Source organism: Rana temporaria, chromosome 3 (genome assembly GCF_905171775.1).
Source record: "Rana temporaria chromosome 3, aRanTem1.1, whole genome shotgun sequence".
Taxonomy (NCBI): Eukaryota; Metazoa; Chordata; class Amphibia; order Anura; family Ranidae; genus Rana; species Rana temporaria.
Window position 1 is genome coordinate 13,981,062 of NC_053491.1, and position 26,355 is coordinate 14,007,416.

The window sequence follows — 26,355 nt, forward strand, 5'->3', positions numbered from 1 at the left end:
TAGGAATTAGGTCTGGGTTTGAGAGATAGGAGTTAGAAATTAGTTCATAGGAAGCCCAAGCTCATCTTTCCACATGGCTGAAGGACCTTTCCTCTACACATCCTACTCCCTGAAACAAATCACTTTTTCGCAAAACCTATTCTCATCAAAAAATCAGTAGGACGATTCCATCTTGACCAATAATACTCTTCATCAAAGAAAACCACCATCAAAATGTTTTAAGTTTATTTATTATGTTTAAAAATATTAACTGAGTTCACATATTTCTTGGCAGACATGTCTAATGGTGGGGGGTAGACTTAATTGTTATATAAGAGCATGTAACATTTGGTTGCATAGTCCGTGTACAGGTCAGGGAAGGATTTCCTAGGCTGATATTCAAGATTCGGTTACATTGCTGGCTACTAGGTAGTATATAAAAAATAATAATAAGAAAATATATTTATGACTGTTCACACCATGTATGTTATGAGTAGATGGTGAAGCGACAGTTTGTGGGTGCCCTATGCTTGGCGGGGGTTGGGTGTGCTTAGGTTGGGCTTATATAGATACAGGGCATATAATAATTCTGTCCTCCAGCATCACACTGACGATGACGAACACAAAGTACAGCGTGAACATGGTGAATCCCAGGAACTTGTTCATTCTCCACTTGCAGGTAGCGATAGAGAATATAACAAAGAGGAGCATAAGGAAGAGGAGGACGATGGCGCAGAACAAGCCGTTGCTGCTGACCGCCACAGGACTGAAACCGTTAAAGACGGAGAAGAGGAGCCAGGGGACCGGTAACCTGCCAACAAATAGGAGACATAAGGAGCCTTGTTTAGTAATGGGTTCACAATATAAACTGTATGCATTGCCATAAAACAAACCATCACATTTTTATTCTGCCACTGGAATTTCCCAGCAACGTACAAAAGCCCATTGGGTATGAAATGAGATGGGCCGCCAGTACAATCAGGATTGATACATTTTTAAACAGATGTACAATAGATTGTGGACTCTATGGGCTAGATTCAGATAGATCAGCGGATCTTTAGATCCGCGTAATCTATCTGATTTACGATCCGCCGGCGCAAATTTGAGAGGCTAGTGCAGTATTCAGAGAGCACTTACCTCGAAACTTGCGCCGGCGGATCGTAAATCCCCCGGCTGAATTCAAATTCCGTGGCTAGGGAGAGTGTAGTATTTAAATCAGGCGCGTCTCTGCGCCAATTTAACTGCGCATGCGCCGTCCGCGAATTTTTCCAGGCGTGCATTGCTCCCAATGACGTCGCTAGGACGTCATTGGTTTCGACGGGAACGTAAATTACGTCCATCCGTATTCGCGACCGACTTACGCAAACGACGTAAAAAATTCAAAACTCGGCGCGGGAACGATGGCCATACTTAACATAGCATACGCCGCATATAGCAAGGGTAACTATCCGCCGGAAAAAGCCGAACGCAAACGACGTAAAAAAAAAGTGAAGGTCGGGCGTTCGTTTCTGAATCGGCGGATCTCCTCATTTGCATATTCGTCGCGTATACAAATGGAAGCGCCACCTAGCGGCCGGCGGGAGATTGCAGCCTAAGATCCGACGGTGTAAGTCACTTACACCAGTCGGATCTAAGGGAGATCTATGCGTAACTGATTCTTATGAATCAGTCGCATAGATCCGACCGTCGGATCTCAGAGATACGACGGCGTATCAGGAGATACACCATCGTATCTCTATCTGAATCTCCCCCTATAACTTTCACAGACTAAATAATATACACTGATTTGGGTTATTTGTACTAAAGAAATATAGCAGAATACATTTTGTCCTAAATATATGAAGAAAAATTATTTGTTTGCTTTATTTTCTAACAGAAACTAAGAAAACGTGTTTTAATAAAATAAAATGGTATTTTGTCATTTATGTAGCAAAAAAATAAAAACCCAGTGGTGATCAACCACTTCGTGCCTGCGCTATAGTTGAAAGGCGGCTACAGCGCAGCACTCAATTGCCAGGAGGGTGTCCCCACACACTGCCCGCGGGCGTGCATTGGGGAAAATCTGTGTTGGTCGTGTCCCTTAGACGCAGCCAGTCACAGATCATGCTAAATGGCCAATCACCGTGGTCATTTAGCACTCTCATGTCCAATGAGAGATGATCTCAAGTGTAACTACATGAGATCATCTCTCATTTCCGGCTCTCCCTCCTTACACAGAGACCGTGTGTGAGGAGGGAGAGCTTCTGTGCTGCAGCTTGTGTGTTCAAATAGTAAAAAAAATATAAATACAGTACCCATCAGTGCCACCTGTCATCAGTGCCATCTATCTGTGCCACGTGCCATCTGTTATCAGTGTCACCAGTGCCACGTGCCAGTGTCATCAGTGCCATCTGTCTGTGCCACATGCCATTTGTCTGTGCCACATGCCATCTGATATCAGTGTCACCAGTGCCACGTATCGGTGCCATCTGTCACCAGTGTCACATAATCAGTGCCATTTGTCATCAGTGACACGTAATCAGTGCCATTTGTCATCAGTGTCACGTAATCAGTGCCATTTGTCAGTGTCACGTAATCAGTGTCATCAGTGTCACATAATCAGTGCCATTTGTCATCAGTGTCACGTAATCAGTGCCATTTGTCATCAGTGTCACGTAATCAGTGCCATCTGTCATCAGTGTCACATAATCAGTGCCATCTGTCATCAGTGTCACGTAATCAGTGCCATCTGTCATCAGTGCCATTTGTCATCAGTGTCACGTAATCCGTGCCATCTGTCATCAGTGTCATGTAATCAGTGCCATCTGTCATCAGTGCCATTTGTCATCAGTGTCACGTAATCAGTGCCATTTGTCATCAGTGTCACGTAATCAGTGCCATCTGTCATCAGTGTCATGTAATCAGTGCCATTTGTCATCAGTGTCACGTAATCAGTGCCATCTGTCATCAGTGTCATGTAATCAGTGCCATTTGTCATCAGTGTCACGTAATCAGTGCCATCTGTCATCAGTGCCATTTGTCACCAGTGTCATGTAATCAGTGCCATTTGTCATCAGTGTCACGTAATCAGTGCCATTTGTCATCAGTGTCACGTGTCATCAGTGCTCCCTGCATGTTGGGCCTCTCTATGTGGCTAGGCTGTGAAGAAGTCCCACACGTGGTATCGCCATACTCAGGAGGAGTAGCAGAATGTATTTTGGAGCGTCATTTGTGGTATACACATGCCATGTGAGAGAAATTACCTATTACAATAACAATTTTGTTGAAAAAAAATAAAATGTCATTTTGCAAAGAATTGTGGGAAAAAATTACAACATCAAAAACCTCACCATGCATCATACTAAATACCTTGTCTACTTTCAAAAAAGGGTCATTTGGGGGGGGGGGGGGGGTTGTACTTTCCTGGCTTGTGCGTGTCGCAATAATTTTTATGATTTGCACCATAGCTTGTAGACTCTCTAACTTTCACACAGACCAAATAAGATCCACTAATTTGGGTTATTATTACCAAAATTATGTAGCAGTATAAATTGTGGCCAAAATTTATGAAGAAAAATTTATCATTTGCAAAATTTTATCACAGAAACTAAGAAAAATGTGTTGGTTTTTTCAAAACTTTCGGTCTCCCTGTAGTCCAAGGGAGGGGGCGAGCACGACACTCCACACCAGGGAGAAAGCCTCGCATTACTGTGTGGAGTTACAGACAGAAGAACAGGAAGTGAGGATTTCTCAGAAGAAATAAGGACATTTAAAGTGGAGGTTCACCCGAAAAGTTCATTTTTAACCTTAGATTGAGGCTCGTTTTGTCAAGGGGAATTGGGTAGTTTTTTTTAAAATCAAAGTCATACTTACCATTTTAGAGAGCGATCTTCTCCGCCGCTTCTGGGTATGGGCTGCGGGACTGGGCGTTCCTATTTGATTGACAGGCTTCCGACGGTCGCATACATTGCGTCACGATTTTCCGAAAGTAGCCGAATGTCGGTGCGCAGGCGCCGTATAGAGCCGCACCGACGTTCGGCTTCTTTCGGCTACTCGTGACGCGATAGATGCAACCGTCGGGAGACTGTCAATCAAAATAGGAACGCCCAGTCCCGCAGCCCATACCCAGAAGCGGCGGAGAAGATCGCTCTCTAAAACGGTAAGTACTGCTTCGTTTTTAAAAAAAACACCCGATTCCCCTTCACAAAATGAGCCTCAATCTAATGTTAAAAAAAAATTTCGGGTGAATTCCTGCTTTAAAAGCAAAATGGAAGGATGAGGTAAGTGAAGGAGGACTGCACTGAGGTAAAGGAAGGTATTTAGGGAAAAAAATTGTACCTTTACAACTTAAGGGCCACAAGTCGGGTTGCACTGATACCACTTTTTTAAGATCGAGTACTGATACTTTTTTCAAGTGCTCGCCAATACTGATCACTAATACTTTTTTCAATGTCATGTGACAGTTTTCAAAGCACAATACAGACTAATGATACCTTCTTATGCAGCACTGATAGGTGGCACTTATGGGGAGGCACTGATGGGTACGGATAGGTGGCGCTGATGAGGGGGCACTAATATGCAGCACTGATGGCTACTGAACTGATATGTGGCACTGATATGCAGCACTGATAGGTGGTGCTGACTAATGGGCACTCATAGGCAGCACTGATAGGTGGTACTGACTGATGGGCACTCATAGGTGGCACTAATATGCAGCACTGAACTGATATATGTTGCACTGATATGTAGCACTGATAGGTGGTAATGACTGATGGGCGCTCATAGCGGCACTGATGAGCACTGATAGGTGGTAATGACTGATGGGCGCTCATAGCGGCACTGATATGTGGCACTGATGGGCAATGATAGGTGGTACTGATGGGCGCCACTGATAGGCAACACTGATTGGCAATTGGCATGATCAATACTTATGGGCATTGGGCACAGATTGTCCCAACTGCAACTTTAAATAATTAACAATATTAGTATTTAGGTTGTTTTGTTTTGCTTTTCCAAGACAAATGTCGGGTGTTCTGTCAAAATTGGCGACCCGTCGGATTCAGTAACGGAAGTGACCTTTTGTCAGAACACCGCAATGCCCATCTTGGTACACCCTGCAGCCGCCTTCTGACTGCAAGCTGAGTGCAGTGTGTACCAAGATGAGTGTCCCGATGTTCTGACAAAAACGTCACTTCCGTTACCGAATCTGAAAACCCGGCAATTGCCTTGGGAACATAGTGGCCGCGCCCCACAACCCTGCCAGCGTTTTTGTTGACTCCCTCTGTCTTTTCTCCGCCCATTATCTTCCAGGAGTGACGCCTCTTTGTTCCTGGAGGTATCGGGCAGGGCCGTCTTAATAGCATCATGGGCCCCTGGGCAAAGTAATGCACTGGGGCCCCCTACGAGCTTGCCCCAATTTACACACCAAAGTATAAATAGTTAATAGAATTAAGCATATATTTATTAGTACTTTCAATAAAATCGATTTTAAACAATAAAAAAAAATGTCATAAAGCAAAGACTAGACAACGCAAAGAACACAGTATGGGGGAGGCAGGAGGGCACGGTACAGGTTCTGGGACACAGTCATCCCAGGCTTAGTAAGTGTGACTGTCCTAGCAAATCCAGGTCAGTTGGCAAGTATGATGTAATGCAAGATTATCATGGGCCCCCATGCACCTTGGGCCCCTGGGCAGTGCCCAGGGGTGCCCATGCATTAAGACAGCCCTGGTAAGCATTTCAGGAATCTCAGACATCCCAGGCACTTCAGATGGCACAGATATCCCCAAGATGACGCCGGATGATCTTGAGCAGGAACATGAGGACGGTGAGGACTCGCAAGCACCTCTGGAGGACACGGTGAGACATTGCACCTCCGCTGACCATTTACTAACCTATGCTGATATGGCAGTTTTTGTGGATGATATTAAGCATACTTTAGCCTCTGCTATCACAGAGCTGAAAACTGATATGCTGGTACTGAATGAAATGGCTCACACTGCTGAACGTCTAGGTAAAAAAAGAGACACTGCAATTTCCAGATTAGAGTCGGTTTCGAATGCACACACTGCACAATTAATTGCCGTAAACCGTCACCTAGAAGATTTGGAAAATAGGGGGAGGAGACATAACATCAGGGTGAGGGGGGGTACCCGAATCAGTCATACCTGAGCAAATTGTCCCCACCTTGTCCTCTATTTTCAATAATTTATTGCAGAAACCAGCGGATACTTTGATTGATTTTGACAGAGCCCATCGGGCACTCCGCCCACGTCCGAGCGAACTAGCACCACCCAGGGACATTATTTGCTGTATTCCGAATTATAAGCTTAAAGAGGACATTCTGGCACATGCCCGTCAAAATGAGTCGATTATTTTTTGTGACCAAAAGATCTCCTTATACCAAGATCTCTCCCCTATTACCTTAGGTAATCGTAGGGCTTTCCGCCCTTTACTTGAAGTACTTATAGAACATAATCTCACTTATCGATGGAAGTTCCCTTTTGCTCTCTCCGTCACTCTGGAAGGAGTTCCACATACTCTTAAGACCCCGGATGACTTACCGTCATTTTGTGAAGCTCTCCACTTACCGTTGGTGGAGTTACCTGATTGGTATAGGGAATTTAGGTTCCTTGCGGACCACCCTAGCCCTAGCCTTAGTCCACTAGCTTCACACCAACCAACTTTGACTAAGCAAATACCAAAGAAGGGGAAACATCAAAAACAACAGGGTGTGGACCCCGAAAGATCTTCCCAGATGACCAGGAATACGAGGGCTAGAGAATACACTTGAATAAGGAAAAGGGGAAAGAAAAGATAAAGAGAAGAAAGAGAAAGACAATTTTTTTTTTTTTTTTTTTTTTTGGCAACCGCCACCTTTGTTGTTTTTTTATGTATATGTGTGTGTATGTATATGTACATATACATATGTATACAAATTGGCAATTGAATAAATGTGGCTCTCTGTATGGACCATCCCCATCTACTGCGTATGGAATGAAGGTTTGCTGCAGTTATATTGGATGGGGTTTGTTTGCTTTTTTTTTTTTTTGGTTGTTTAACTGGTGACGGAGTTATTCCTATGGATTTATGTATGTTGCTATTTTTATATGGGTCAGTGTTTGTTTGTTTTTTTTGTTTTTTTGGGTATGTTTTGCCCTTTCTTATTATAATATGCTTCTTGTAGGCTGCGGGTGGGAGTAGTTGTTTTTCTGTTACTTTGATCTAAAAATAAATTTTGTTATTGACCATTTCACGGGTTTCTCCCACGTACCCTATTCTGTGTCTACCCCGGGTGTTCCACGGAGCTTTTTTCCTTCTGCCCGCGTACCCCTGGCTAGACACAATTTTTCCGGAGCCCCTCTGCAGCGGCAGAGGAGTGCTAGATCGTTTTTTTTGTTTATATCTAGCCTGTTTATTCAGGAGACTTTTTTTTTTATTTTATTTTTTATTTTTGGTTTTTGTTTGTGTGTTGTTGGACTAAAATGGCTTATTCCTCGCTAGGAAGACACCCTACCCTGATTTCTCATAACTTAAGGGGTCTTAACGTTCCAGAGAAGAGGGTAACCCTCTTAAGAGAACTGAAAAAGGTTCAACCTGCTTTTGTGTTTATTCAAGAGACCCATTTTAAATCCTCGTCTGTACCTAGATTATTTGACAGACACTTCCCAGAGGTGTACCATGCACCAAACCCTGAATATAAGTCCAAGGGTGTGTCTATTTTGTTGCACAAACATGCAAACTTTAAAGTGTTCCAGCAATACACGGACCCCAAGGGACGTTATCTATTCCTTAAGGGAATGTGGCATAGTAGAGAGGTCACATTGGCAAATGTGTATTTTCCAAACTCAGGCCATCTTGCATTCTGTCGTCATTTTATAGACGAATTAAAGGGCTTTGCTACTGGCTGTATTATCCTGGGTGGGGACTTTAATATTCCTCTGTCACCTTTACAGGATACCTCCAATGGTAGGTCTAGTATCTCATACTCCATTATACAGAAAATTAAATCCCAGCTGAATTCTTTGGGCTTGGTGGACGTTTGGCGCTTGGTATATCCGATGGGCAGAGATTTTACGTATTATTCTCCTTTGCATAAAAAGCATTCTCGTATTGATTATGTATTTATCTCACAGCGCGACCTACCTTTGCTCCAGGCTGCCAATATAGGCATACAATCAGTTTCGGATCATTGTCCGGTATCGATCACTCTTTCACAATCAGACAGGCCCCTGAGACCATGCAGCTGGCGGCTGAACTCTACATTACTGACTGACCCCTCCACCTGCCAACAAGTTCTAGAGGTGCTTAAACAATATTTTCAGCTTAATGATACAGAGGATATGTCACCCCTGACGATTTGGGAGGCCCACAAGTGTGTCCTACGTGGCGAACTGATCCGTCTGGGCTCCTTTAAGAAAAAAGAAGCTGAGAAAGTTACCTTGGCATTGGCAAAGAAAATAGCGTTGTTAGAAAGCCAACATAAACAGTCACATATGGAGGCCATCTTAACGGAACTTTACAAGACGCGGGAAAAACTTAACTCCCTACTTAATCTTAAAGCAAAACGTATTCTCTATTTCAAGAAAGGCTTCTATTATGAACATGGGGATAAATGTGGCAAATTTCTGGCAAAAGCCCTTAAAACAATTTCTCATGCTCATTCTATTCTTTCTATCAAAACTTCTAATGGCCAACTTATACAAAAAACGGACCAGATTGCATCACAGTTTCACGCTTTTTATTCCAAGCTTTATAACCTTCCTTTGGCACATAAACCCCCGGAGCTTCAGGGAAATAGAGAATCCGTTTTGCGGGAATATATCATGAAGAGTGGTATGCCCAGCTTATCGTCGTCTGAGAGTGAATCTTTGGAATCACCGATTTCAGAGGAAGAACTCCTTGCGGCAATAAAGACTTTAAAACCGGGCAAGAGTCCAGGCCCGGATGGGTTTACGGCCCATTACTATAAAACTTTTATAGATATCTTGAAAGCTCCCTTACTTCGGGCACTTGAATACTTGCGAACGTCACCATCGGCTTCGAGCTCTTTTACGACGGCTTACGTAACCTTGATCCCCAAACCAGCTAAGGACCCCACCGAGTGTACAAGCTATAGGCCAATCTCATTGCTGAATTTGGATCTAAAAATACTGGCGAAATTATTGGCTTCCAGATTGACATCTTTTCTACCAAGACTCATAGGACCAGAACAAGTGGGGTTTATGCTGGGGAGGGAAGCCCGGGACAATGTCATAAAAGCTCTTAATCTGGTGCATAATGCACACTCCCGGGGAATCGAGGGCCTTCTCCTGTCTACTGACGCGGAGAAGGCCTTCGACCGTGTTGCGTGGGACTATTTGTTTGCTACTTGCAGACATATAGGGTTGGGACCACATATGATGGCGTGGATATCTGCCCTATATCATAAACCACGGGCACAGCTTAAAATTAACGGCTCTCTTTCAGAACCAGTGGATATCAATAATGGCACAAGGCAGGGATGCCCTCTCTCGCCCCTTCTATTTATCTTATCTTTAGAACCTTTTATTCGCTCAGTTAACACAAATTCTGATGTACAAGGCTTCCAGATAGGCCAACGTGACTTTAAAATAGCAGCATACGCGGATGACCTTTTATTTTTTTTAACACAACCTCATATATCAATTCCGAATCTCACTAAAGCCTTTAAAATTTTTAGCTATATCTCAAATATGAAAATTAATTATTCAAAGTCAGAAGCTCTGAATCTTACATTGCCATCTAACTCCCTAGAGAGGGTACGTGCTTTGTGTTCATTTAAGTGGGTAACGTCATCTATCACTTATTTAGGAATCAAACTCGCGGCCAACTTTGGGGCTATCTATAATATTAACTTCATCCCTTTGCTAAACAAAATCGAAGCAGATCTTAAAGGCTGGACATCTAGACCCTTTTCTTGGTTTGGTAGAGCGGCCATCTTGAAGATGGCAGTTCTACCCAGAATTCTATATTATTTTCACACTTTACCCATCCCACTTCCAGGTCCTTTTTTCAAACGTCTTCAGGCAATTTTACGCATTTTTATCTGGAAGGGACAAAAACCCAGGATAAGATTTGACACGCTTATAAAACCTAAGGAGGAGGGGGGTATGGGCGTGCCCGATTTTAAACTTTACCATATTGGGATACATTTAGCCAGAATCTTGGACTGGAACTGTCACAGGGAACATAAGGATTGGGTCGCACTAGAGGAATCATTCTCTCCACTCCACCTTAGATTCCTTCCTTGGATTCCATGGCGGAAATTACCGCAGAGTTTGCAGCAGCACCCTTTGCTGGGGACCACGCTTAAGGTGTTTCACGCGATGACGGATCATCATAAATTGTCCTCATCCCCCGGCCCGCTTACTCCTATTACATGCAACCCAGACTTTATGCCCGGGATGAATTTGCATTACCATGCACCTACGGACCAATTGACGCCCCTTTTAATGACACACTGTGTAGAGGCTAATACCCTAAAATCTTTTGACTCTCTAAAACGAGAATTTAACACCCAGAGCCCTCTTTCATTTTGGACATACCGCCAGCTGCATAATTATATACAGGTTTCCCAGACTAAAAAACATTTTTTTAGACCATTGACTCCCTTTGAACAAGTGTGCATGGCTGGAGCACCGGTTTTCAGATCCACTTCTCTCATGTACTCTTGGCTTCAACGCGATAGGGGGGGGATAGAGTCTGGAATACGAGCACAGTGGGAAAAGGCGATTAAAATAAGCTTTACTGATAAGCAATGGAAACGGGCCAGTATCTTTGCTCATAAGTGTTCTATTGGTACGAGATTGCAGGAAATGTCTTATAAGCTTTTAACACAATGGTATGCCACTCCGGATAAAATCAAAAAATGGTATCCGTTGACCTCAGATTTATGCTGGAGATGTGAACAAGCCAAGGGGACCATAGTCCATATTTGGTGGGAGTGTCCTCGTCTGAGACCCTTTTGGGATAAGATATGTGAATTGATCAAAGTCATTACAGGTACCACAATCTCTCTTACACCTGCATGTTGCCTACTTCATATCGCGGATTGCTCTATGCAGCATTATAAAAAATCATTGACGCGACATTTGCTGAATGCAGCGAAAGTCTTGATTCCCAGGCACTGGAAATCGAAGGACATTCCTTCTATCCCGGAATGGCTTAGTTCCATAGGGAACATTTACCAAATGGAGGAAACAGTAGCCATGGCCAGGGAATCATCGAATAAATTCAATCAGATATGGTCACCTTGGGTGGCATTTAGGCATTCTGATCAGTACTCACAACTAGATTTGGGATAGATTGATGTTCTGGCTTTGATCTTCTCTCTTTCAAGCACCTTGATATGTTGAGATTCTAGATAGTTTATCTATTACAGTGCTTTTTTTGGGTGCGTGTCGGTGCCTGTATTTGAGATACTCTTTTATTGTTTATTGTTCTCCGTGCCTTCCTCAGAGGAATGGAGTATTTTGTCCAAAACAAACACATTTTTTTCTTATTTTTTCTTTCCTCCCTCCGTTTTTTTTTTTTTTTTTTTCCCTAGTTATAGCTAGTATTGGGTAATATCCTAGATTGTGATGTTTCCCTCTGCTTTCTTTTGATATAAAAGTTCCTCATTTTTTTTTGAGTATGTATTGATCTGTTCTGATTATGTGTTAATGTGCGGTACTCATATACAATGGCTGTATTTTGCATTTTGATTTATCTTTTTCTTAATAAAAAAAAAAACTTTAATGTTAAAAAAAAAAAAAAGACAGCCCTGGTATCGGGTGAAGCATCAGAGCATTTGCACAAGTACAAGTACTCGTGCAAATGTTCAGTATTGGCACTGATACTGGTATTGGTGCAAAACTAGCCACAAGCAACAGCAAACCATAGGAGCCCCCTGGTACCAGCTGAGGGTACTGTGGGCACAGGATCACCAAAACTGGATTAGTCACACCAGTGAACAGACAAGGCGGTGGGGTCAGAGTTGGGCATACACAGCATGAATCCATTAATTAGCTGGTGGTGGTGGCCACGATGATGCTTTTTTTTTTTTTTTTTAACCACCCCTCCCTCTAAATAACAAGCGTAAATGAGGCCTATGTGAATTTCGGCTGGAAGGTCATTAAAGGGGAAACAGGCAGTGAACTAGGATGAAGAGCTAGCTCTCACATCAGGGAGGATTCACTAATAGGCTGTTCCCTTTGCCAAGGAGAGTTTGCACTTAACTTGGTAAGTGTGGTGAAATTTAACTTTGCATATAATACCCAATCACATGCAAATCATTAACTTTAGTAAATCAACCCCATTGTACCTATAGTGTTGACACAGAAAGTAGAATAAAATATGGAGTTGGGCATAGGGTGACCATATTTCCAAACTACCATTCGGGGACACCCTCCCTTCCCAAAAATCAGCAGTGATTGGACACAAGAGGCGGGATTTATGATTTCTCCAATCACAATCAGGGGGCGGGGATTGTGCTCCTCCAGGCATTCCCGGCCAGGATAAGTACTGTCAGTGAGTAAAGTGGTGATTTGGCGGTCTTTTTTGGGGGCATCAGATTGGCCCGGGGGGTGGCTGTGTCGGTTTCATTCCGGGACACTGTATTGTCCTGGAATGAATGTGCCCGGGACAGACCTGCAAAATGCGGGCAATCCGGGACACGTGGTCACCCTAGTTGGGCAGCAATGATGATACAAATGTCCATGGCACTATTGCTACCTAATTACACCAGGGAACTGGGAGTACTGGGCCATGCAGGGCTGCCATCAGGAATTATGGGACCCCTTACACAGCTTCAGGCATAGGCCCCCACGAATTGAGAAGCAGGGGTGCCGCTGCTAATTGAGAAGGGGGCATGAATTGAGAAGCAGGGGGTGCCACGAATTGGGGGGATTGCCCTGGGGAACCTCTGGGCCTCTTGCAAAAAAAATAAAAAAAAATAATAATATATATTAAAAAAAAAGGATGGTAGCCATCCGGGGCCCTGGGGACCTCCAGGCCCTTTAATAAAAATTGAAAAAAAATAAATAAATAAAAAAATGAAAGAAAAAAAAGGGGGGGTTGCCATCCGGGGCCCTGTGGACCTATGGGCCCTTTAATAAAAACAAAAAATTAAATAAAAAATTAAAATATAAATAAAATTAAATAAAGTTTTTTTTTATAAAAATAGAAAAAAGCAGGGTTGCCATCTGGGGACCTCCGGGCCCCTTACAGTTGTACTGCTTGTACCCCCCTGATGTCGGCCCTGGGGCCATGTAGACTTCCATTCTATATACTCACCCTACAGTGATATCAAATATGTTGCTGCCCACAGAGCTGGACACGGCCATGTCTCCTAGGCCCTTCCTTGCCACTATGACACTAGTGATCAGATCCGGGATTGATGTGCCGGCGGCAAGTATGGTAAGCCCCATAATCTCTTCCGAAATGCCAATGGTTTCCCCCACCTGGTCAAAAGATACACAGAACACAGATATATCAGCAAGGTTATTCAGCTCTTAAAAAACATTTTCCCCCTATATGATAACAGAGCGATGCATGCTGGGAGTTTAGCCTGGTACATGCGACTCCGGCATTTAGGACATGGCCCCCTCTGCCCTCCCCCCCAGTGATGCCACTGGAACCGGACCCAAACAAGCACAGGACCCTTTTGGAATCCCTGGGTGCATCCTGCCAGGAGTTCAGCGTGAATAGAAAGCACAATACGACTAGAGGGAGGGTCATTCAAACTAAAGGCAAAACTTTCTTTTTCTTCGTAACATAGCTACCAATTAAAGGAAAAGTACAACCAACGCTTGTTTTGGCTGTACTTCAAAGGAGTACAGTTCGTTCTGGGGGGGGGGGGGGGCTGAAGACCGCTGACGTCACAGAGCCGGTCCAGGCTCAGGCAAGATCGCGACAATATGGTCGGAATCCACCCACAACCCTGGACCGGCACCCGGCTTTTCAGGGAGTGAAGGTAAACTCTGCCACTAGTGTGAAAGAAGCGTTATAGTGGTCATACACACTACAATTTTTTTTTATCTAATTGATATTCAATTTAATCAAAACATCTGCAAGCGACTGGATAGTCATAACTTCCCTCTCTGTTGATTTAGACTCGAATTCAATCAAACTGAGTCGATCGGCCAGGGCCAGATATTATCAGTTGTTTTGCATTGATTGGCAGCAATGAGACGCTTTGTTCATGAATATTATCATTTTACGATTTCTCCGATTATGAGATTGCATGATGGAAAAATATTATGTGTTTGATGAATTATCTCTTAACTATCAGTCCAAATTTGTTTCTCTGTGTGTGGCATACGGTCAGAGCTTTTTTCTCAGAAAATAGGTGCAGGAACTCAACCACGACCCGTTCAGATTTCACAAACAGTAGAAGGGTCTTAAAGGGGCATTAAATACCAGAATTGCATTACATACAGAGTGCAGAGTTCAGGGGGTTACAAAGCTGTCACCTGTAAACACAGAAACCAGACTTTTGTGTTTACAAGTGATTGTGGTGAGCAGGCACCAAAGGGTCTGAGCCAAAGGTGGTGGAACTGAGTTCCCCCAAGTTCCCCCTGAAAAAAATCCCTGCATACGGTGCATCCGGACCTTTAGCACCTTTTGTGCGGCCCTCGTGACCCCTGCAGACACCTGTGTTTCTCTATTGCCCTGTTATAGCAGTGATTTCTACCAGTTTCATGTAATATTTCTCTGGTCAACAGCTGTGCTCCTGAGGCATGTTCCCAGTCTCCAACAACTCCTATAGCATGTCCTCAGTCTCTGATCATCTCTTGAATGATGTCCTCAGTCTCTGACCATCTCTTGAATGATGTCCTCAGTCTCTGATCATCTCTTGAATGATGTCCTCAGTCTCTGACCATCTCTTGAATGATGTCCTCAGTCTCTGATCATCTCTTGAATGATGTCCTCAGTCTCTGACCATCTCTTGTATCATGTCTAGTGTCTCTGACCATCTCTTGTATCATGTCCAGTGTCTCTGACCATCTCTTGTATCATGTCTAGTGTCTCTGACCATCTCTTGTATCATGTCTAGTGTCTCTGACCATCTCTTGTACAGAGAGTGCAGAATTATTAGGCAAGTTGTATTTTTGAGGATTAATTTTATTATTGAACAACAACCATGTTCTCAATGAACCCAAAAAACTCATTAATATCAAAGCTGAATATTTTTGGAAGTAGTTTTTAGTTTGTTTTTAGTTTTAGCTATTTTAGGGGGATATCTGTGTGTGCAGGTGACTATTACTGTGCAGAATTATTAGGCAACTTAACAAAAAATATATATATACCCATTTCAATTATTTATTTTTACCAGTGAAACCAATATAACATCTCAACATTCACAAATATACATTTCTGACATTCAAAAACAAAACAAAAACAAATCAGTGACCAATATAGCCACCTTTCTTTGCAAGGACACTCAAAAGCCTGCCATCCATGGATTCTGTGAGGCCCCGTACACACGACAGAGGAACTCGACGTGCTTGGCACGTCGAGTTCCTCGTCGAGTTTTGGGATGAAGCCGCCGAGGAGCTCGGCGGGCCGCCTTCTCCTATAGAACAACGAGGACAACGAGAAAATAGAGAACATGTTCTCTATTTTCTCGTCGAGTTCCTCGGCGGCTCCATCGAGCCAAAACTGTACAGACGACAGAGTTTCTCGGCAGAATCCGGGTTTTGACCGAGTTTCTCGGTGAATTCTGCCGAGAAACTCTGTCGTGTGTACGAGGCCTCAGTGTTTTGATTTGTTCACCATCAACATTGCGTGCAGCAGCAACCACAGCCTCCCAGACACTGTTCAGAGAGGTGTACTGTTTTCCCTCCTTGTAAATCTCACATTTGATGATGGACCACAGGTTCTCAATGGGGTTCAGATCAGGTGAACAAGGAGGCCATGTCATTAGTTTTTCTTCTTTTATACCCTTTCTTGCCAGCCACGCTGTGGAGTACTTGGACGCGTGTGATGGTGCATTGTCCTGCATGAAAATCATGTTTTTCTTGAAGGATGCAGACTTCTTCCTGTACCACTGCTTGAAGAAGGTGTCTTCCAGAAACTGGCAGTAGGACTGGGAGTTGAGCTTGACTCCATCCTCAACCCGAAAAGGCCCCACAAGCTCATCTTTGATGATACCAGCCCAAACCAGTACTCCACCTCCACCTTGCTGGCGTCTGAGTCGGACTGGAGCTCTCCTGCCCTTTACCAATCCAGCCACGGGCCCATCCATCTGGCCCATCAAGACTCACTCTCATTTCATCAGTCCATAAAACCTTAGAGAAATCAGTCTTGAGATATTTCTTGGCCCAGTCTTGACGTTTCAGCTTGTGTGTCTTGTTCAGTGGTGGTCATCTTTCAGCCTTTCTTACCTTGGCCATGTCTCTGAGTATTGCACACCTTGTGCTTTTGGGCACTCCAGTGATGTTGCAGCTCTGAAATATGGCCAAACTGGTGGCAAGTGGCATCTTGGCAGCTGCACGCTTGACTTTTCTCAGTTCATGGGCAGTTATTTTGCGCCTTCGTTTTTCCACACGCTTCTTGCGACCCTGTTGACTATTTTGAATGAAACGCTTGATTGTTCGATGATCACGCTTCAGAAGCTTTGCAATTTTAAGAGTGCTGCATCCCTCTGCAAGATATCTCACTATTTTTGACTTTTCTGAGCCTGTCAAGTCCTTCTTTTGACCCATTTTGCCAAAGGAAAGGAAGTTGACTAATAATTATGCACACCTGATATAGGGTGTTGATGTCATTAGACCACACACCTTCTCATTACATAGATGCACATCACCTAATATGCTTAATTGGTAGTAGGCTTTCGAGCCTATACAGCTTGGAGTGAGACAACATGCATAAGAGGATGATGTGGTCAAATACTCATTTTGCCTAATAATTCTGCACTGCCTGTATTTTGTCCGCAGTCTCTGAGGCCTCGTACACACGACCGAACATGTCTGCTGAAACTGGTCTGCGGACCAGTTTCAGCAGACATGTTCGGTCGTCTGTACAGCCGACCGGACAATTTTCCGGCGGATCGGACAGGTTTCCAGCTAAGAAACATGTCCGCTGGAAGCCTGTCCGTCGGACATGTTCGGTCATCTGTACGACTCACCGGACATGTCCGCTCGGCCGAAAGCCCTCGCATGCGTCAAAGTGATTCGACGCATGCGTGGAAGCATTGACCTTCCAGGGTCGCGCACGTCGCCGCGTCATCGTCGCGGCGACGGCGTGGCCACGTCACTGCGTTTGCTGTCCGCGGGAAATTTGGTCTGATGGTGTGTACAGCCATCAGACCAAAATCCACCAGCGGACATGTCTGATGAAAACGGTCCGCGGACCGTTTTCATCGGATATGTACCGTCGTGTGTACGAGGCCTGACCGTCTCTTGTATCACATCTGCAGTTTCTGACCATCTCTTGTATGATGTCTGCAGCCTCTGACCATCTCTTGTATGATGTCTGCAGCCTCTGACCATCTCTTGTATGATGTCTGCAGCCTCTGACCATCTCTTGTATCATGTCTGCAGCCTCTGACCATCTCTTGTATCATGTCTGCAGCCTCTGACCATCTCTTGTATCATGTCTGCAGTCTCTGACCATCTCTTGTATCATGTCTAGTGTCTCTGTCCATCTCTTGTATTTTGTCCGCAGTCTCTGACCATCTCTTGTATCACATCTGCAGTCTCTGACCATCTCTTGTATCATGTCTGCAGTCTCTGACCATCTCTTGTATCATGTCTAGTGTCTCTGACTATCTCTTGTATTTTATCTGCAGTCTCTGACCATCTCTTGTATCTCGTCTACAGTCTCTGACCATCTCTTGTATCACGTCTGCAGTCTCTGGCCATCTCTTGTATCATGTCTGCAGTCTCTGGCCATCTCTTGAATTATGTCTGCAGTGTCTGACCATTTCTTGTATCATGTCTGCAGTCTTTGATGTCTCTTTTATAATGTCTGCAGTCTCTGACCATCTCTTATATCATGCCCATGGCCTTTGACTATAACCTGTTTATGTGTGTGCCGTCTCTAATGAATTTTCATTGAATTGAACATGCAGCACTTGAGGCTCCCTATATTATGCAAGCTGACCACCACAGGAAGAGGCTGTTGACTATTAATCAGAGAAGAGAGATTGATCATTTATAAATGTGTGTATGGCCACCATGAGTACGTTTTTTTTTTTTTGGGCAGAGATGAGATAAAGGAAATTAGTAAATTCTGTGTAAAACTGTATTCTATTTTTGTACACTTTGGGCCATATTCTCAGAAGAGTTACGACGGAGTATCTCAGAAAAATTCCGTCATATCTCTCTTTTTTGACCCGCGTATCTATGCGAGTGATTCCTAGAATCATTTTCGCATAGATACGCTGAAGATCCGACATGTGTAAGTCACTTACACTGTCGGATCTTAAATGTAATTCTCCGCCGGCCGCTAGGTGGTGTTTACGTTCAGGTCTCATTTGTTTATGCAAATGAGCCTGATATGCCAATTCCCGTACGAAATCGTGTCGCGTAACCGTCGCTTACGTCGTTTGCGTAAGCGTAAGGTTACCCCTGCTATATGAGGGGTAACCTTACGCCAGTCCGACGTATGCCATGTTAAGTACGTCGTTTTCCTAAGTCGTTCTTGAATACACGTCGGCGTCATTGACGTTTTCCGCCGAGAACTGGAGCATGCGCACTGGGCTATTTTTAGCCCGGCGCATGCGCAGTTCGATCGGAACGGGGGCGCGCTTAATTTACATATAAGCCGCACCCTTTGAAATACGCGGGGATACGCCGGGCCTTTTACACTACGCCTCCGCAAACTACGGAGCAAGTGCTTGAGGAATACGGCACTTGCTCCAGTAAGTTGGGGCGGCGTAGTGTAAATGGCTTGCGCTATGGCCGCGAGAAAAGTACGAGAATCTGGCCCAGTGCCTATGTATTGCACACGCCACGAATAATGTTTGCATTCTTTCAAGTCCTGATTAGAATTAGCCTGCCAATGTTACGCCCCCTGTTACCATAAAGGTACAATTGTAATATTAATGTGATTCCTACGTAATCGTGTGTATAAAAACCTTCAACTGAGTCGAATAAACAGAACAGATGCTGAGTGTATCTTTTTGTGTCTGTTCCCTACTGCAGTAGTTATTAATAATTTGGAACCACTAATCAATATGAGGATAAGAGTTGCCTATCTATAACATTTCCATAATACATCAGACCTGCTATAATGTATTAATATTATTTTTACATGAAATAAGGTGCTCAGCATTAAAAATTAATAATTGAACCCACATTATTTTGTCCATTAAATTCACAATTCTTGAGAAATCTTCATCCACATTCACCTAAACAAGGCATCCCGTGGGGTGTACTCACCTGATGTGCCCACCACACCATGAGATATGAGAAGATAGCGATCCACATAATAGAGGCCAAAAATGTGAAGCCAAATAAATTCCTTGATTTCTAAAAAATAAAGATGAAAGAAGTTTTTTTATTTTTATTTATAAATTATTCTGTAGCATTGCTACATTCCCCTGTAAACACAGAACAGAAAGAGAACGCCATGATAACTGGTATTGCGCTAACCCCCACATAATGACGGGTATTGCGCTAAACCCACATGATGATGGGTATTGTGCTGACCTGCCATAATGATGGGTATTGGACTGACCCCCCATGAAGATGGGTATTGGACTGATCCCCACCCCCATGATGATGGGTATTGGACTGACTCCCCCCCATGATGATGGGTATTGGACTGACACCACCCCCCCATGATGATGGGTATTGGACTGAAACCACCCCCCCATGATGATGGGTATTGCACTGACCTCCCATAATGATGGGTAATGGACTGACCCCCCCCCCCCCCCATGATGATGGGTATTGGACTGACACCCCCCCCCGCCCCATGATGATGGGTATTGCACTGACCTCCCATGATGGATGGGTATTGCACTGACCTCCCATGATGGATGGGTATTGCACTGACCTCCCATGATGGATGGGTATTGCACTGACCTCCCATGATGGATAGGTAGTGCACTGACCTCCCATGATGATGAGTATTGGACTGACCCCCCCCCATGATGATGGGTATTGGACTGAGCCCCCCCCATGATGATGGGTATTGCGCTGACCTCCCATGATGATGAGTATTGGACTGACCCCCCCCCATGATGATGGGTATTGGACTGACCCCACCCCCCCATGATGATGGATATTGCGCTGACCCCAATGATGATGGCTATTGCACTGACCCCCCAGTTTTTGGAACTGATGGCTTCAAAACTGTATGGTGTCGCTGGGGGGTGGGGGGGGTGGGGGGGACATACACAGGAGCCACCCGGCAGAGGGGTGTCTGCACTGAGGGGGACTATACTTAGTGAAGGGGGGTCTGTACTAAGGGAGGGGGTCTAGACTAAGGGAGGGGTGTGGTCTATACTTAGGAAAAAAGTGGAAGTACATGTGCCAAACACAAGGCTTGTAGGGTGAATCCAGGCCGCTTGGCCATTTAATAGTGCATTTGCACCTCTCCTGCAGCTGCGGCACCCCCTGAGAGAAGGACAGAACTTCACCCCCAGAGCCTACGCTTCTCCGTGCAGCCACAGAGGGGCTCATATGTCCCCCACCCATCTCAGAAATTGGCAGCAAAGAGAAGGACAGAACTCCTCCTGCTAATCTACCCCCTCATTTCCACATCCCATGGTTCCAGCATTAGCTGACTCCCACCCTCCTCTGGTCCTCCTTCAGACCCTGCACTTTCTACTACCCAGCTCCACCCCCAGCTTCTTTCCAGCAGCTGCACAAGCTAAGGAGGGTGCACTGTGATGTTTAGAAGGGTGGGGACTCTTGACTTCCGATCAGGGGGGGTATTGACATCTGATATATGGAGGATGGGGGGCACTGGACCTCTAGTCTTACAGATACACCTGGTCATTTGAGGGCAACCATAATGCTGATGCGGCCTGCAATGAAATTGAGTCCCTGCAGTGCCGGCCCAAGACATTGTGCTGCCTGGGACCAAGAATGAAATGCTGCCCCTCCCCCCCAAAAAAAATCACGTCATGGCTCTATACATGTATAAAGAGGACCTGTCATGGCTCTATTCATGTGATAAAGACAAAATTGCTTAAGGAAAGCAACCAATGGTCGGACTTTATAGGCAACACAGACAGGAATAGTAAAAAATATATAATTTTATTACAAAGTAGTTACATAAAACAACATTAAAAAGAAAACCATACAAGATGTCAAGTATGTATGTTGCCTATAAATGTCCCCTGTGCGTCTACGCGTTTCGCCATAAGGCTTCTTCAGGACAGACAAGAGGAAAATAGTCAAAGTCATCCGAACCACATAGGCATAGGTATAGATATATCCTGTACACAGGCTGTCTCCCGGGGGCAAACGCTGCTATCCAATCTGCCATAATGAGTAATAACATTGTACCGGGGACACGCACGGGGACGGGGCGGTATTAGGATCATAAGAATTTGTGGGTAGAGTAGGAGGGAGCGGCAATGCAGAGGGCTGGAGAGGCGGAGTTCCGATCGGAGCCGAGAGGTAGGGGGAACAGATTCCGACGGGCAACCATTCTCGGCACAACAGGTTCCTCAGAGGGAGCGGCGCCTGCTTTTCGCAGACTGCTCCCCTCCGGCTGTGAGTGTCATCACAGGCAGAGGAGTGGGCTGTCTTGCGGGTGGCAGAATGCTGCCCCCCTAAAAGTGCTGCCTGTTACCCATGGTACCACCCGGTCCCATCATAGGGCCGGCCCTGAGTCCCCGGATCTAAATTGATAGATTCAGCCATTAAAAATATCTTACCGGGCTTCTAACATCGGGTACGGTGAGCCACAGAGGGAACACGATCGGCAGGAGGAGTAGGTAGGTTATTTGCTTTCTTTTGGTATCTGGCCACTCTAAGGATAACGGTTCATCTGCCTCTTCTTCGTCCTCATCATCATCATCATCATTGCTGTCATCCTCATCGCTGTCATCTTCATCATCGCTGTCATCACCACTGCTCCCGGATCCTCCTCCATCGGGGGCGTCTGCTGTCCTCTTCTGTGGAAGCAAACATTGTATTAGAAGGTGACTTTCCGCACATCAGCCTAATGATATTCAGGTCATACATAGGGCCGTACAAGGGGCCCTTACAGCATTCAGAGCCTCCCGGGACCCAGCTGCCATAGACATCAATTAGAAGATGCGGGCCGATCCTATACAGGGTGCATTGCACCCAGGCACCTGCAGAGGTGGGGGCGCCATTTGGGATGAATTAGAGTGGAGAGTGCAAGCCAGGCATTCTCATCCAACATCAGTGCCTGACCTCACAAATGCCCTTCTGGAAGAATGGTCAAACATTCCCATAGACACTCCTAAACCTTGTGGACGGCCTTCCCATAGACACACCCCTAAACCTTGTGGACAGCCTTCCCATAGACACACCCCTAAACCTTGTGGACGGCCTTCCCATAGACACCCTCCTAAACCTTGTGGACGGCCTTCCCATAGACACACCCCTAAACCTTGTGGACGGCCTTCCCATAGACACCCTCCTAAACCTTGTGGACGGCCTTCCCATAGACACACCCCTAAACCTTGTGGACGGCCTTCCCATAGACACACCCTTAAACCTTGTGGACGACCTTCCCATAGACACACCCCTAAACCTTGTGGACGGCCTTCCCATAGACACACCCCTAAACCTTGTGGACAGCCTTCCTGTAGACACACCCCTAAACCTTGTGGACGGCCTTCCCATAGACACACCCCTAAACCTTGTGGACGGCCTTCCCATAGACACACCCCTAAACCTTGTGGACGGCCTTCCCATAGACACACCCCTAAACCTTGTGAACGGCCTTCCCATAGACACCCTCCTAAACCTTGTGGATGGCCTTCCCATAGACACACCCCTAAACCTTGTGGACGGCCTTCCCATAGACACACCCCTAAACCTTGTGGACGGCCTTCCCAGAAGAGCTGAAGCTGTTACAGCTGCAAAGGGCAGGGCCAACTCAATATTGAACCATACGGACTAAGACTGGGGTGCCGTTAGAGTTTATTGGGTAGATTCACGTACGGGCGCCTAAAATTAGGACGGCCTAGCCTACTCTTTTTAGGCTACACCGCCTTAAATTATTTAGGCTATTAGTGATTCTCAAACCACTTACCTTCAAATTTTCGGCGGCGTAGCCTAAAACAAGCGGGCATAAGCGCGCCTAATTCAAATGACTGGGAGGGGGGCGTGTTGTATGGAAATGAGGCTTGACCTCACGTTTTTTGACGTTTTTTACACTGCGCATGGGCCGGGCGACTACATTTCCCAGTGCGCATTGCGGCTAAGTAGGCCGTACGGGCCTATTGATTTAGACGCGTACGTAAACAACGTAAATCCCGATTCGCGGACGACTTGCGCAAACGACGTAAAAAAATCGAACCTCGCGGCGGGAACGGCGGCCATACTTAACATTGTTATTCCACCTCCTAGGTGAAATAACTTTAGGCGGACTATCGCGTACGAAAACGACGTAATGCGACGGTGTAGGCCCAGCGTACGCTTGTGAATCGTCGTGAATCGTCGTATCCCCTCATTTCCATATTCTAGGCCGGCCGCAATGTAAGCGCCACCTAGCGGCCAAAAGAAATATTGCAACCTAAGATAGAATGGCGCAAGCCAGCCTATCTTAGGTATGTTTAAGTGTATCTCTGTTTGAGAATACACTTAAACATAGGCCGGGTTAGATTCAGAGTTAGGTCGGCTTATCTGTAGATAAGCCAGCCTAACTCTTTGTGAATCTACTATATGTGCGTGTAAAGGCCGGCGTCCCAATACTTTTGGTAATAGAGTGTATCTTTCAAAGTGTGTCAATGGCCAGCGTTTTACCATCACACTAACCAAAAATATACTAAGGGTATTCTACCTGATGTAAGATATAATCATGTCTCACCTTTAAATTGCATTCCAGTTTTGGACACCAATCCACAAAAAAGAACTATAAAAAATAATCAGTACAGAGCTTCAAAGTTGTGTCCTGCCAGTCACAGAGGCCAGACTGAGATTAGAATTGAACACACTTCTTGGTGTATTTATATATAAAAAAAAAAATCATGTACATTCGATCGTTCTGTGTGATTTGGGCAAAAACGAATGTCCTTTAGATTGTTTTCTCTTCTAAAACAAAGCTGAGTTCCACCCGGTTCTGTGTTTATTAAGGCCTCATACCCACGGACGTTTTAAACGGGCTGTAAAAAAAATGGCCCTGCGCCCGCCCCCCCCCCACTCCTAAAGCACCTTGTCCCCATATTGATGAGGACAAGGGCCTCTTCCCGACAACCCTTGCCCAGTGGTTGTCGGGGTCTGCGGGCGGGGACTTATCGGAATCTGGAATCCCCCTTTAACAAGGGCCCCCCCAGATCCCGGTCCCCCACCCTAGGTGAATAAGTATGGGGTACATGGTACCCCTACCCATTCACCTAAAAAACAAAAGTGTCAAAAATGAACACACTACACAGGGTTTTAAAATATTTTATTATTATATATTTTATTATTTTTATTAAGGCAGCTCTGGTTCTTTTCCCTCTTCTGGCGACGTCTTCTCCCTCTGCCGATCCTTGTCCTCTCTCTTCGTTGTCCTTTCTCTCTGCGCTGTCCCCTCTCTGCTCTGTCCCCTCTCTGCTCTGTCCCCTCTCTGCTCTGTCCCCTCTCTTTGCTGTCCTTTCCTTCTGCGCTGTCCTCTCTCTTCGCTGTCCCCTCTCTGCGCTGCACTCTCTCTGTGCTGTCCTCTCTCTGCGCTGTCCTCTCTCTGCGCCGTCCCCTCTCTGCGCCGTCCCCTCTCTGCGCCGTCCCCTCTCTTCGCTGTCCCCTTTCTGCTCTGTCCTCTCTCTTTGCTGTCCCCTCTCTGCTCTGTCCTCTCTCTTTGCTGTCCCCTCTCTGCGCTGTCCCCTCTCTTCGCTGTCCTCTCTCTTCGCTGTCCCCTCTCTTCGCTGTCCTCTCTCTGCACTGTCCTTTCTCTCTGCGCTGTCCTCTCTCTTCGCTGTCCTCTCTCTTCGCTGTCCCCTCTCTGCGCTGTCCCCTCTCTGCGCTGTCCCCTCTCTGCGCTGTCCCCTCTCTGCGCTGTCCCCTCTCTGCGCTGTCCCCTCTCTGCGCTGTCCCCTCTTTTTGTTGTCCTTTCTCTGCGCTGTCCTCTCTGTTCGCTGTCCCCTCTCTGCACTGTCCTCTCTCTGCGCTGTCCCCTCTATTTGCTGTCCCCTCTCTGCGCTGTCCTCTCTCTTCGATGTCCTCTCTCTGCGCTGTCCTCTCTCTGCGCTGTCCTCTCTCTGCGCTGTCCTCTCTCTTCGCTGTCCTCTCTCTTCGCTGCCCTCTCTCTTTGCTGCCCCCTTCTTTGCTGTCTCCTCTCTGCGCTGTCCTCTCTCTGCGCTGTCCTCTCTCTGCGCTGTCCTCTCTCTGCGCTGTCCTCTCTCTGCGCTGTCCTCTCTCTTCGCTCTCCTCTCTCTTCGCTGTCCTCTCTCTTCGCTGTCCTCTCTCTTCGCTGTCCTCTCTCTGCGCTGTCCCCTCTCTTCGCTGTCCTCTCTCTTCGCTGTCCCCTCTCTTCGCTGTCCTCTCTCTGCACTGTCCTTTCTCTCTGCGCTGTCCTCTCTCTTCGCTGTCCTCTCTCTTCGCTGTCCCCTCTCTGCGCTGTCCCCTCTCTGCGCTGTCCCCTCTCTGCGCTGTCCCCTCTCTGCGCTGTCCCCTCTTTTTGTTGTCCTTTCTCTGCGCTGTCCTCTCTGTTCGCTGTCCCCTCTCTGCACTGTCCTCTCTCTGCGCTGTCCCCTCTATTTGCTGTCCCCTCTCTGCGCTGTCCTCTCTCTTCGATGTCCTCTCTCTGCGCTGTCCTCTCTCTGCGCTGTCCTCTCTCTGCGCTGTCCTCTCTCTGCGCTGTCCTCTCTCTTCGCTGTCCTCTCTCTTCGCTGTCCTCTCTCTTCGCTGCCCTCTCTCTTTGCTGCCCCCTTCTTTGCTGTCTCCTCTCTGCGCTGTCCTCTCTCTGCGCTGTCCTCTCTCTGCGCTGTCCTCTCTCTGCGCTGTCCTCTCTCTTCGCTCTCCTCTCTCTTCGCTGTCCTCTCTCTTCGCTGTCCTCTCTCTTCGCTGCCCTCTCTCTTCGCTGCCCTCTCTCTTTGCTGCCCCCTTCTTTGCTGTCTCTCTCTGCGCTGTCCTCTCTGTTTGCCGTCTTCTGCTCTTTTGCTGGGTCCTCTTCCCGGAGAGAGGGGACAGCTCAGAGAGGGAACAGCTCAGAGAGGGGACAGCTCAGAGAGGGGACAGCGCAGAGAGGGGACCTCTCTTTGCTGTCCCCTCTCTTTGCTGTCCTCTCTCTGCGCTGTCCCCTCTCTTCGCTGTCCCCTCT

General features: G+C 46.1%; 1 protein-coding gene across 2 annotated transcripts in view; it reads right to left on the minus strand.

Annotated features, from left to right (window-relative positions):
* Positions 1-213: 213 nt before the first annotated feature.
* Positions 214-26,355, minus strand: part of SLC24A1 (solute carrier family 24 member 1) — a 144,216-nt gene continuing 118,074 nt past the window's right edge. For both annotated transcript variants that reach the window (XM_040342275.1, XM_040342274.1), the window contains 4 exons: positions 21,797-22,036; positions 19,344-19,433; positions 13,252-13,418; positions 214-790 (listed from right to left, as the gene is read on the minus strand). In XM_040342275.1, the coding sequence (XP_040198209.1) occupies positions 541-790; positions 13,252-13,418; positions 19,344-19,433; positions 21,797-22,036 (747 nt within the window). In that variant the 3' untranslated portion in view covers positions 214-540. The remainder of the gene's footprint in view (positions 791-13,251; positions 13,419-19,343; positions 19,434-21,796; positions 22,037-26,355) is intronic.